The sequence below is a fragment of the Vidua macroura genome, chromosome 19, assembly GCF_024509145.1.
Source record: "Vidua macroura isolate BioBank_ID:100142 chromosome 19, ASM2450914v1, whole genome shotgun sequence".
NCBI classification, from domain to species: Eukaryota; Metazoa; Chordata; class Aves; order Passeriformes; family Viduidae; genus Vidua; species Vidua macroura.
The window spans coordinates 5,371,273-5,384,837 of record NC_071589.1 but is presented as its reverse complement, the minus strand read 5'-3'; the positions used below and the strand labels follow the sequence as shown (position 1 = coordinate 5,384,837).

The following is a 13,565-nucleotide window of genomic DNA, read 5'->3' as shown; positions in this document are numbered from 1 at the left end:
ATCCTTTCTTACTGTGCCCTGCAACAGAAGCAAATTCATTTTTAATTCACAGGAATCTTCCTGCAACAGAATCTATAAACATTAAAACAAGTCAAATGTTCAAGCGGCAACAATAATTTTGCGTCAACTCCAGGGACACCAGGAGTGCAGGTAGGCTTTGCACAAGAACGCAGCTTACTTACCAGTAAAATTTTGACTGCAGGATCTAAAGGTACACTTGCACAGGTAAAAAAAACAGTCAGCTTCTTTCTTACTCTAAAATGCAATCCCACTTCAGACTGTGGTTGCAATAGCCTGACCAGGGCACTCTACAGGGACACTTTTCTTACCTGTGGCACCTGCTCAATGTCCCGGAGAAATATTTGCTGGTTCCTGGAGACAGATGTGGATCTGTGATAATCTACCAGCTCGTTCAATGAATTGAACTTCACCACCCAAAGGAAATACTTGCCAGCCCCATCTCTAAGCACCTTGAAGTGCTGCACATCATTTCCAAACCTGTATGGAAAGAATGAAGAACATAAAAGAGCACATTATTAGCCATGGGGAACTCCTTTTGGGATCATCAGCACAGAGTTTGGAACGAAAAGGTCCTTCAGGACACAGTGAAAACTGTCAATGAGACTGATAACATAGATGCAATCCCATAGCTGGCATCACACGTACTTCTTGATGTATGTTACATATGCTATACCTGTGTTGCTGAAGATGGTGCAGAATCCCAAGGACAAATGCCAGGGACTTTGCAAGGTCACTGCAACACAGCTGCACCCTGGTGCTTTCCACTTCACATCCCCAAACACAGAATTGCTAGTCAAACAGCACAAGCACTTTGGTTTAGCTTTTCACACCCAGCAGTTTCACAACCTACTCAAGCCACTCTCAGTCTGTGCTACTCTTGCCATGGTCCTCTGCTTCTCACAGCCCCAGTCCCTCCCTCCCACAGCACCACTGGGTAGGTGCAATAATGCAATGCATAAGCACCAGTCCCATTACAGGCAAATTCCTGGGAAAAAAACTGCCACATGGAGAGCAGAATTGGCTCCTTTGGCAACCAGAATAGACTTGTGCAAAAGGCTCTCTTATGGAACAAAGGGACGTCTCCGGTCTTAAAAAAAATCCCCAAACCAAAATGTCACAGGAAAAAAAACCCCTCAGACCCCAAAGTGTTCAAAGATGATGCTGCGCACATAAACCAGCAACTTCAATTCTGTGTTAACAATTTTTTCCAACAAATGATGCTATTCAATTGAAGTTACATTTCCAACAGTTTTACTCTGAATAAAGAGGAACTCTGGAGAGGTTCACTGGGATTTTCCAGATGAACGGCACATTGGTAATTTTACTTCAGCTTAAAACACTGAAAACAGAAGACAACTGTTCCCCCTTGGCATGCATGGCTCCTATACATCAGTGGGGAAAGCAGACACTGCCTTGAAACAACTCCTTAGTGCTGCCTCTGCTTTGCCTTCCTCAACCTGTGAGCTTCTCCCCATTCCAAATCCTACAGATCACTGTTTAGGAAAAGGACTTTCCTAAATTATACACACAGGAAAAACCACCCAACTGAGACATTACCACTAGATGGCAACACCAGGCTGAACAGGCAGGCCCAGCTATGCCATTGTAACTTTCTGTTTCTTAAAGGAATGCACTTTGTGCAATTGAAGCTTTCATTCATATCTAATATTCCAGCCCGGATGACTCTATTCAAGACAGAAATATAAACATCTCTAAAATCAGTGGCTTGAATCCAGTTTGCTGGCATGACTCAGTACTTCTGTACAGAAGGACAAAAATTTGGTTACAGACCAAAGATGACCAGAAAAAAAGAAACAAATCTTGTTGAGACAGATCACTGACAGCACAGAAAACAGAGCCAGCTGGAATTGTGCATGAATAATAAAAATGTTGTAAGGATTCTAAAGAAAATCTTGTTTATTTGATAGAAAATGGGAAGATTATAGAAAATAATTAAAAAAAAAAAAAGCCAAAATCAACTGCTGAGGACAGATTCCTTCCCATCTCCATCCTACATTAAATTACTTCACATATCCTTTCAAGTTTCTAATACCTCTATTTGAGTGACTTCAGATCAGAGAATCACAGAATTGCTTGTGTTGGGAATCACCTAAGGACCACCTCATTCCAATCCTCCTCCCGTGGGCAGGGATACCTTCCACTAGACCAGGTTGCTCCAAAGCCTCATCCAACCTGGCATTTAACATTTCCAGGGATGAGGCAGGCACAGCTTCTTTGGGCAACCTGTGCCATGGCCTCACCACCCTCACAGAGAAGAATTTTTTCCTAACCCATAAGGAATATACTTGTGAGTTCAAATGGACCTCTGGTTTCACAGCTCCATGTTCTAGTGCTAGTCAATGGGAATATTACCGAAGCATGTGCCAAGCAGAGAAAAACATACTTGCAAATGTACAACACAGAGGGAAGATAAAGTAATAACTTGCACTGCAGAGGAGGAATGAAGGAGGATGGGAGGCTGTCCACACTGGGTGCTTTGTGGCTCTAAGAGGGAGGAATGGGATCCACAAAGAGACCACCAGACAGTGCCTGGGCCTGTGTGAGCCATGTGCCACCAGGTCAGTCCTGTGAGCTCACTGCAAACCAGAGCAAAGATGTTTGTTCTATTAGAGAGGGAATAAATCTCACTAGAAGAATAGGAATGCTACAGGGTGTGACATTCGCATTCTCTGGACAGAGAGACATAATTCTGTCTCTCAGGATTTCTTGGAGAAGCACAGAGAGAAGAAGAGAAAACAATCTTTATCTCTGCTCCTTGGTTTTGCCCATGTGGAATGTGGTGTGGAGATTGTTTACCTGCAGTGATTGCTGGGTTGGATTCTGGTGAAGGTTGTTTGGGGTCAGTGACCAATCGGATCCAGCTGTGGCTCGGGCTCTCAGCAGAGTCAGAGTTAGTTAGTTAGTTAGATAGGTAAGTAAGAAGTATGTAGAATAGTATCGTATCTCTTTAAATAGTATATTAATGTAATATAGTATAGTTTTAATAAAGCTATCCTTCCGCCTTCTGATCTGGAGCCAGACATCACATCGTCATTTCTTCCCTGAATCCGGGGTTCGCCGCATTTTTACTATAATAGGGCATCTGTGAGATGAGATTATTCCTGCTCTTGTTGACAATCACCTGCCTTTTTACTCACCAGTCCAAAGGAGAAGCAGATGCCTGATTAGCACACAATTGCTCCTGGGCATGACTTACTTGACTGAGAGGGAGAAGTCCCCAGGAGCACTCTCACTCTCCCTGATGAGGAAGGCACCATCGTGTCTCTGTTTACCCAACATTTCTTCAGCCTTCGCTCGGGGAATCTTTCCAAAAAACCACCTGTGTGGGGAGGAAAAGAAAACAATAGGAAAAGTTAAGAATTTTAATCCATTAATGGAAGAGCCAGAAACACCACAGCTCCGGAAACAAGATCTTGTCTATGCACTACCCCATCCTGCACACATGGAAAGTGCATTTTGTATCTAAATCAATTTGTTGTCTCTTTCAGATCAGGTGGTAAAACACATCTACTTCAGTAGAGAGAATCAGTATCTTCATCCAGCAGCTGTTTGCTCCTGCAGCCCAGAGTCCAATCTCTGAGCCCTACCAGAGTCCTATGGTCCAAGACAAGTATCATCTGTCAGAAAGCTGAGGCAGGTGCTAGGACTGCAGTTACAGACCAAGTGAGAAAAGTTCCTTCAAGGTCTCTCTGCTCCACTGCAGAGGAGTGCTGAGCTAGGCATGGATTCCATTCCAGAAAAGATGCTGATGACACTTGTTTCAGGAGCCTCTTTTCTCACTTTCTCCCACAGGCAGGACAATCCAGCAGCTTTCACAGGAGAGTCACATGAAGTAGCAGCCTTATGCAAACCACATCCAAAATTCTCACCAGCCACAGGCTGACCATGACACCAAGGCCGAACCTACCTCAGGCCACCAGATTGTCAGCACTGACCAACAGACTGGTCACAGGATTCTTGCCCCCATTCACATTTGCATTTCCAGACTAATCCAAGATTAAAGGCAAAGAAGGGATGAGTGGTAGGTCACATGGCATGAGAAAAGCAGAAGCATCTTCACAACTAAAAAGCAGAGCTTTCAGCTTTGAGGAACAGATCACACAGGACAGCAGCACTTATCACACCCACACCCACGCAGATGACTGACCTTAGAGGAGAGCATTTCATAACAAGAGCTCCACTCACACAGCCCACTGTCTGCAGTGAAGGTTTTGCTGCAGCAACAAGGCAGGAGTTGCAGAATTCTTCTTGAAACAGTCATTCTTAAGAGAAGCTGGAGCTCTTGTGACGTCAAGAAGTCACCAGATCTTTCTCTCTAAGGGCAAACTACCTCTAGACCTGAAGAAGGACTGATTACTTGGTTACCACACACACTCCACTTGCTTGAAACTCTCAGTGTGTACTTTTTATCCCCTGGAATAAAAAGGAAAAGCTTCCTCCCTCAACCATCTTAGTTCCAGTGGTTAAGAATTTCATGGCATTTTGTACATTCTGGGTGGCTTAGCACATGTGCTGCTTCTTGGTACCTGAGGTGAGATGGCGGCAGATCACCAAGGGAGACCCATCTGCCCCTCACTGCACTCTGCTGCCCACAAAAATCAACCAAGAGAAACGATTAAGTGAAACTCCTTCAGAATTCAAAGATAGTATTTCATTTCCTGGGCTTTTGGCACTACTGACAGAAAGACAAGGAAGTCCTGATTTTTTTCTCTGCCAAGTGCTGCCTGAAGTAAGCTTTATATTATCATTTTAGGTATCTCACCATAATTCTTGTTTACAAAGTATCTTAATACTGTTTAGTTCTCAAATAATTCTCAATTACTCATGTGACATCTTACTCATCTTAAACACAAACAAAAAACAACTTCACCTTTCTCTATAAAGTGAGAAGGAAACCCTGAAAGAGCTTAATAGAATCCTTCCTGAAGCCTCAACAGTTTACCTGCTTCCCCCCTAAATTTTATTGAATCACTACAAAGTAGAAGCATACCATTCTTTTAATTGAAGTGACACTTCCAAAGTGACTATGCCAAAGTGACTATGCCAAACTACGTAAGTTTTCTGGTAGCAGCTTCTAAGGCACTTCAAATAGACTAAAAATCTTTCACAATTCTTGAGCTTCCTTGCAGTTTTGTAGCTTTACTACCACATTAGCCAGAGTAAAAGAACCTGAATTAAATGAAAAGAAAACCCCAGAGATGAAACAAAGTTATTCTGCAGGACTACTGTCTACTTAAGAATACAGTCGTAAAGCAGCCAAAGTGTTGTGCACATATGTTTGCTACAGAATGTCTAAAAAAGTTAACATACACCACAGCATGTCAAAAATCACTTGTGGAGAATTAGCCAAAGTGACGACATTACCACAACTTTTCTTCTGCAGGGCAAGCCTGATAAGGCTTGACTCCAACAAGCTCTATAATGCAGGTGAAACTCATCCTGTCAGCACTACAGAACCGAAGCAGGCATTCCTGCTGATGCTGCACAGCCAGAGGGAGCTGCACTGATTGTACAGCACAGGTTCTCATCGCTTCCAGCCTCCCCTCAATCGTCACTTTGGCAATTCCTTTGGCTTCACTTCGCACAATCATTTCACTTGGCCGAGCACCTCCACAGAAATTCCAATGCAAAGTGAGACTTCAGCAATATCCCCAGGACAAGCTGATAACAAACACAAAGACCTGAGATAGCCTGGATCAGATCCACCGTGTGTTTCATAAACAGCAAAGTCTTCCATGTCCCCTTCAAGAGCAAGGTGTTGCTGTGCCTTCACAGCAACCTCCCTGCCCAGAGCTTCCTGTAGCTCTTCTCTGTCTTGCATAGTTCTGCTCAGTCTTTGCTTTGTTAATTGAGGCGATAATTCAGATTAACCCTTCAGGTTAATCCCCAGGTAAGTCTGGTCACTGAAAAGTGCCACATTTTCCTTTTAGCTTCATTTGCTGGTAGTTACAAAGTGATCTGTAAGATTTGCAAAATACAAGTAAGGAGAAACACGGCATTTAATACCAGCTGTGCAGTTGGAAGATTTAAGTCTTGGATCTTAGGAAAGGATTTAAAGCCATATTCAGTTGCTTTCTTTCCAAAACCTCTTGAAAACAATTTGATGATACTGTGAGCAAAGGAACATTCTCTTTCTCACTGCTCAGCTGCCTGCAGTTTGCTTTTTGTATGACCTATATGACTAGAGAGCTCTGCACTACAGCTAAGCCAACATTATGCTATAGAAACTTTTGCATAATTTCCCAGGGTTGTTAAAATGCAGTAGTTAAGACTCCCAGCATTGCTGACACATGGCACTGCCTCCATCCAGATGCCATCAGCAGTTCAAAACATCTTCAGATAAGATCAAATTAACTGTGCTTAAAAAACCACTACCAAATTCTCCCACTTGCAGGCTCAAATATTGTTAATTCCCTTTTGATATAAAAAAAGTGGAAATCTGATAGCTCTATTCCTCTAAAACAAAACATCATGGAGGATCATAGAATAAACTGATCATCATAGGAGACATCACTGCAGGATAACTCAAATGCCTGGAAATTTGTAATGAGAAGGTACAAGCATCAAATAAATGTGAAAGAAATTGCAACGTGGATTTGTGATCCCCTGTGAACTGGTACAATCAGGGTAAACCAGACATGTTACGACAGAAAACAAGGCTTTAAACAATTTCAGAATTTTCTTGTGTGTCCTTGCTTCACTTCCCACTTGGCTGCTCTAAAGTATGACACCTCTTCTTTCTTCTTGGGGCCAGGCACTCAGAAGCTTCCTTCTGCTATTTCAAAAGGGCCCTTAGAAAAATAATTCTTGATTGCATTTAACTGCAATATCTTCATTATATAATGACAGTCAACACTTACGTAAATCATCAGTTTTTGTGAGCAAATGAAATGCTACACCTCCCTGTAAAACCCCTGATTACAGGTTTTGCTTCTCCCTCCTAAACCTCCCTTTGAACCTGTTACCCAGAGCTTGCTCTTCTTATTCAGATGTTGCAGGATCTCAGATGTTGGCAGAACCAAAGTTTAGCAGAAGACAGCAGAAACACATAAACTGACACAAAGAAAATACCCAGTCATGAAATACTACAGTTTTCATAGACTGGGTTCATTACACCTAGGGGGAAAGGTTTGAAGTATTTACTCAAACACAGCTCTTTGGAGCAGCAGTTCAAGGCAACAATACCCGTGTAACAGCACTTTGAGGTCAGCCTGTTTTGTGAGGAAGGTGTTGGACCAGATTACTGTTACAGGTCCTGTCCAACCTTAACAATTCTGTGATTCTATACTCAGGATGTGACAGACATGGTACAAGTTCAGCTCCAAATACCCTTCACCTTTTGCAGAGCTGTGAATGCCATGATTTTTACACTTAGCAGCTAAATAAAATTGAGAATCATCATAAGAACACAGACACTTTTCTTGGGGCAGTGGTAGTGAAAACTCTCTACTAAAGGGTTTTCTGCTGGTTTATGGCTGCTAACTCCAAGGTTGCTCTGTCTGACCAAAAAAAACACCAGAGCAAGCACCAGAAAAGCCTCCCAAAACATCCTGCTATGCAGCTACTATGAAAGGAGTTAAAGCAAACACTACAGCCAGAGACACACAACTCACTGGGCATCCTTTATCTGTCCATACACTTGAGTAGAGCTAGTAACATTTTAACAGAAAACCATCCTTCTGTTTGTGAGGATATACAGAGTAAGACCAAGACAGGCTATCCCATAAGATCTACTTACGGATGGGGTTTCATTTCTATGTAGTTCTTGGGAATGAAGCCGTCTTTTCCATTGAGTTCTGCCTTGTACCAATTCTGATCGCATTCTTCATTCAAAACCTGAAGGAAGGAAGCAAACAAAAATTAAGCTTGAGATACATTCAAGATACAAGCAAGACTGATAAAGGTACCAGGTTAATTCTTCCCATTTGTGTTGAGCAGTTTTTACATTAATAAAGTTAAACACATTCAAACAGCAAATGTAGATGAACAGAGTTCCTTCTTTTTATTTTTGAAGGGGATAGTTTTCTTGCTGTCATTTTAAAAGTGAACAAAAGATCAGGAGTCACAAGAGAGGAGCCACATGAAAAGGTAGTTTTAAAAAGCACAAATTGGTATTTCAAAGCATACTTGCTCTAAAAACTTCAGTGCTTCATTTTTCATTGAACTTCTGTCAACTGGTACGGTGCAACAGCCAAGCCTGGTGCACTGACTGAAAGCAATCTCTCCAATATTGTATTATGTTCTGTAAATAAAACCATGCTATTGTTTGAAACTACCTCTTCTCACTCAAGATGATTTTGTGTTTGTCAACAAAAAAAAAAAAGCCTCAGATCACAAAAATATCACGATTAGCATTGCCTGAATGCAGGAAGATGAGGAAATGCAAAGAGAAAGAAACATGAATGCAAATCCAGAGATCACATACTACACAGAGTTATGGTGAAGATATCCAACAAACCCTCAAACAAACTCTTTTGCTATGCCATTACGTTTCTTTATTTCAAGGGTGGTGAAAGGAAATTACAAAAAAGTAAAAGCAGACAAGAATTTGCAAGTGCATGTCTCATTCTTACAGTTGACTGGAGTGCATCAGAAAATTAAACTCTAAAGATCACTGCTTGCTGCCTTTCAAAACTCTGACACACCAACACCCTAAATCTGCCTCACTGCTGACTGCTATGTATGACAGAGAAAAACCTCAAAACCTACTGAAATGAAATGTGGCAAAGGAAAGAGAGCAAAATGTGAGCCTCCTCAGCAAATTACAAGGGGTAATAGTTATATGGATGTTCTTTCACTCCCAAGGGAAGAGGCTGATGGGACATATATTCCCCAGGTGCCAGCACTTCCACTGGGGAACCAGCACAGCAGCAGGGCCACATCTACAGAACTCAGGTGAGCAAAGATATCCCTCTAAGACCAATTTCTGGATATTTTCAGCTGAAGAGGCTTTAACACTTAAAAGATCCCAAGTACTTACATGTGGATGAAACATTCAAGCTGTCTTTTGTGCAGTTACTACTTTGGGTTTCCATGCATTTATGTACAAGCACTGCTCCAGCACGCACAGCAGAGTTCAGTCTTTTAGTTGGGATAATCTGAACACAGGTCATGAGCAGTTCAAGCGTGGCTCTGTTACAGGCTCTGAGGTAAGAGCTCACACATGGAGAGCTGCTCTGGATCAGCTGATGTCTGCTGGACTGCCTTGGAGCTGCTGCAGGACTGCGACCAGGGCAGGGACTGATTCCTCAACAGGAAATACAGGGAGAGACACCAGCAGGAACAGGGACAGCAGAGATCAAAAATAGGTGTGTAAAAAAGTGAATTGCGCAGAGACCCGGGAGGGCATGAGCTGAAGCCCAGATCTGTAACCCAGTCATGTAAAGATTTCAGCACATAGCTTCCAAGAATCAGTACTCTGGGGCTGTTCTGTACCTCAAGCTGCCTTGACTAGAGCCCTGCACAATAGAATACAACTCAAATACAACACATTTTAGTATGATTTCTAATAAACCAAATCTTACACATTGTGTATTCCTTTATCAGAGATATCTCCCATGAAAGGTGTGCATTCCTTTATCAGAGATATCTCCCATGAGCTTTGATAAGCTCATGTGCTACAGACTCATTTCATCACCATCAGAAAGCAGTTAAGAGATATGGCAGTCTGTTCTTCTTCCAGAAAGAACAGTTAAATTGTAGTTTCACCTGAACGACAGTGCCACAGTTTTGGGGGTTTGGCAGTAGTATTAAAAAGTTATCAGAAATTCTAACGCCCAAATGTAAATTATTTTAATGAGTTTTATCTTGCTCTGAAGATATGCTAATAGATTTGGAGGAGCCAAATCACATTGGGCTTGGGGTACTCATTAATGCCTGGCCTGAAGCCAAACGCCAGCAAGTGAGCAGTGCTGAGGGATGCATTAAAGCTTTGTGACCAGAATAAAAAATCGCTGATTAAAGGCAGGGTAAGGTAACTACCTACATATCTGCACGTCCAACCTGTTCAGGGGACTTCTGCTGTAGTGATAAGCCCTCCACAGCTCCCCCCTGAGCGGCTGTGTTTTGCTCCCAAGACCTTTTCCTGCCTCACACCACCAGGCTGAGGCTATCTTCGCAGCCCGTTGTCCTTTCTAGGATCATTTTAACGAGCTGTCACAGCTCCATTCACACCCTGGCAGGCAGCCAGGATCCATGCCCTGTGTTACAGAAAGGAGAGCTCATACACACACACTCACCCTGTAAACACCTCTGGGTTCCCCTTTCCGCCTCTTCCAGAGAGAACAGAACACACTGTTTGCTTTCCAAAGCTCCACGTTCCCGTATCATTTCAGCAGGAATCATCTCCACAACACAGATCTACAAAACTACTTCTTCTGACAGTGCCAGACACCCCTGAAGCTGCCACCAATGCTTAGCAAAACTGACTTGTACTGAAGTGCCTTAAATTCAGGACAACTTTGCAGGCACATGCACAAGGCTGGAATTCTGGTAGTTCCTATGAAGTTATGGAGCTATTATCATGAAAACTGCAGAATAGTCCTGTAAAATTTCATCTTTCAAAAAAAATTATGCCACTAACATCCTTTAGTGAAATGTAACTAAAAAGTCACATAGGAAAAAACACACATAGGAATCTTGTGCACTGATGTATCTGTCTTTGATGTTTACATCTGACACTGCTCTCTTATTTTAAATTGTAAATCCACTGAAATGAAAGAACTAACTTTAAGTAATTAAACCATTTTACTGCAAAACATTTTATGAAAAGCACCTAGTAGGTTCATCTATTCTATACTTCCAAGTGACTTCCAGATAATAAACCATATTGAAATTTATCATCTGGATATTAAAACACAGTGCTATGCCTCTAAGAAAACTAATGATTCTTAACTGAATTACAGTAAGATTTCCCTGGACTTACCAAAGCTATAAAATTTAATCTAAGTACCACATGCATCACTGGATTTTGCTTTGAATAATTCACCAAGTACAAAACAAAACCACAAATAAATTAAGTAACAAAATGAAACTTTAAAGATTCACTGCTTCAAACTGGACAGCCTTCAACATCTGCAAAAAATCTGAAACACTTTTTTAGATCAATTGTTGAAAACTGCTGCTCTTTGGGTAGGTCAAAACCTAAAGTGTTCCTCTGCATCCAATCCCATGGCTGCCATAGATCCAACCAGGTCTAGGCCAGAGCGATTCTGCCTTTCACACTGGGGCATCTGTGCCTGAGAGGAGGAAGGAGGAAGGATATTTTTATCCCCTCCATTTGAAGCCATGCTGCCATGTGATGTTCTCAGCCCCCAGTCAGCCCTGTTTTACAGTAAGAGTGGCTCAACTGCGCCCGGCAGTTTCCCAGTTTGATGACAGCTCTTATCAACAAAAGCCCATCTGTTCCCATGGAAATGGGAAAGCGGCACTGCAGAAGAGTTGCAGCAAGGCAGTTCCCAAGTTTCAGCGAGAACATTTCACACACAGCAACCATCCCCAGCCATGTTCAATTCCTTACCTAGCGAATATTTCCAAGTACACCCTTGGGAATTGTACACCAGTCTCAAACCTCTCAAAACCAAACCACTTTCAGGGACACACAGGCACTAACTGGAACATAACAAGCAGATCTGGCTTATCTTTCAAGCTGACAGCCATATGCAAACATGAAACTAAATAAAATGCCTTGAGTATTATGTGCTGTGAATTTAGCTAAATTAATCAGCATGCTTCGGTTTTGGAGAGGGAACCCCCAAAAAAATGTATTCAGAGCGGGCTTTGAATTTTGGCTGAAGCTCCTCTTTTCCCTGCACTCCAAGGTTTTGGGACTCTTACTGTGCTAACTGAAAGAGAAAGTGTAACACAACTGCTGCAGTAGCACCTGTTATTGCCAATGTAGTTTTTCTCCTCTACAAAGTCACACTGACAATGTCACAAAGAAAACAAAGGAGTACATAAAAAACATTCCCAAAGTCTAAAAAATCCAAGGAAAGCACTCACAACTCTCAAACTAGGGCAGGAATTAAAATGTATTAAGTGAACAAATGTTTCAAAGGGAGCACTTCTGCAATTGAATTTCTAACCCTGGAAATTACTTGTCCCAGGATGGAACGGCCCTTGGCAGCAGGGTTCTCACCCTCAGAGAGGGTGTTAAAGCAGAGGTACTTTAACACTGCTTTTCATTACAGAAAAATGGCTCCTTTTCTGCTCTGAGTTACAAACTAGATATAAACCAGCAAGTAAAAACTGCTTCAAGGGAAACTGTCTGGATTCAACAAAGCAAGTTCATCACCACAGCCCAATAAAAAACATTTTTGTTCTCTGTGTAATAAATGGATAGTGTAATATTGGCTCTCACAAATGTTGAATGTAAGAAGATCTGTTAAGATCTGGTTCTTTTGTAAGTAAGTTTTGTAATGTTGACAGTTGATCTCTGACCATCAGAAAGGTTTGAGCACGAAGGACTGTGCAGACTCTGAGAGGGGGGATGAAGGAGGAGCTGGGTCTGAAGAGTGACATCTGCACAAGTACGGGGAGGGTCAGCTTCCCAGGGGGTTGGCTTACCAACAGCACGTATTGGGGTTGGCTTACCAACAGCAGATATTGGGGTTGTCACAGGTGTGGGCAGTGTGCCTCTGGCTGCAGCTAAGCACCCAGTGCTGTCTCTTTCTCCTTATTCAGTCCCTTGCTGTGGTTCAATAAACTTTTTAAAATTTTAAAAAGTGAGGCATCATTTGTTACATGTGCAAATTTATTGTAAATGGCACCACAGGATAGTCAAATTCATTTCTTCAGGGTTTTGCAAAGACAACCCAAGACATGGCCTGGTTACCTGCAGCTCCTGTCTCATCCTTGTGTTGAACAAATGAATCCTCCTGCCTCTGGCTGTACGTCACCAAGATGGCTGTGAGGCAGGAATGGCATCTTAAGGAAACCTGGGGAAAACTGCCCATCAAAATGACATTGTGACTCAGACCAGGCCAAATTAGTTTTTCTTTTCTTGATTTACTCATCACACAGAGAAGAGTTAATTTTAACTGCAAACTTTCAATACATAAAGATACATTGGACAATTAGGGTGACTCAAGAACACATAACTGCTGGAATATTTTAGGCTTTTCCTTAAATTCAATTTATCATACCACATACAAAATGCAAAATATCCACATTTTTCAGAACAAAGTCTACAGTACCACATTTGGACATCCTTTATGACTGTGCATACCTGTTCTCTAGGTAGACATAAGAAGCTGTGGAAACACTTAACAACCACTGAGCAAGTATTACTGAAAACAGCTAGAGAAAGATTGTTCCTTAAATTGCACTCAACTACCAAGTATTATAATATAATACCTAAATAATGGATGTAGATTGCTCTATAATGCAGTAATGTGTTATAGATACAGGTTTTTATTTTCACTCTCCCCAATTCCCATTATCACTATAGAAACACTTCTTCCACCCACAGATTTTTAAAGGCAGAAGAAGAGCACAAAACACAAACTCAAAGTAATTCAGAAAGT

At 41.9% G+C, this 13,565-nt stretch overlaps 1 protein-coding gene across 1 annotated transcript in view; it reads right to left on the bottom strand.

Moving 5' to 3' along the window:
* Positions 1–13,565, bottom strand: part of GRB2 (growth factor receptor bound protein 2) — a 50,519-nt gene that overhangs the window by 3,373 nt on the left and 33,581 nt on the right. The window contains exons 3-5 of the mRNA XM_053994632.1: positions 7,781–7,878; positions 3,239–3,361; positions 330–498 (exon numbers count right to left, since the gene is read on the bottom strand). Of these exons, the coding sequence (XP_053850607.1) occupies positions 330–498; positions 3,239–3,361; positions 7,781–7,878 (390 nt within the window). The remainder of the gene's footprint in view (positions 1–329; positions 499–3,238; positions 3,362–7,780; positions 7,879–13,565) is intronic.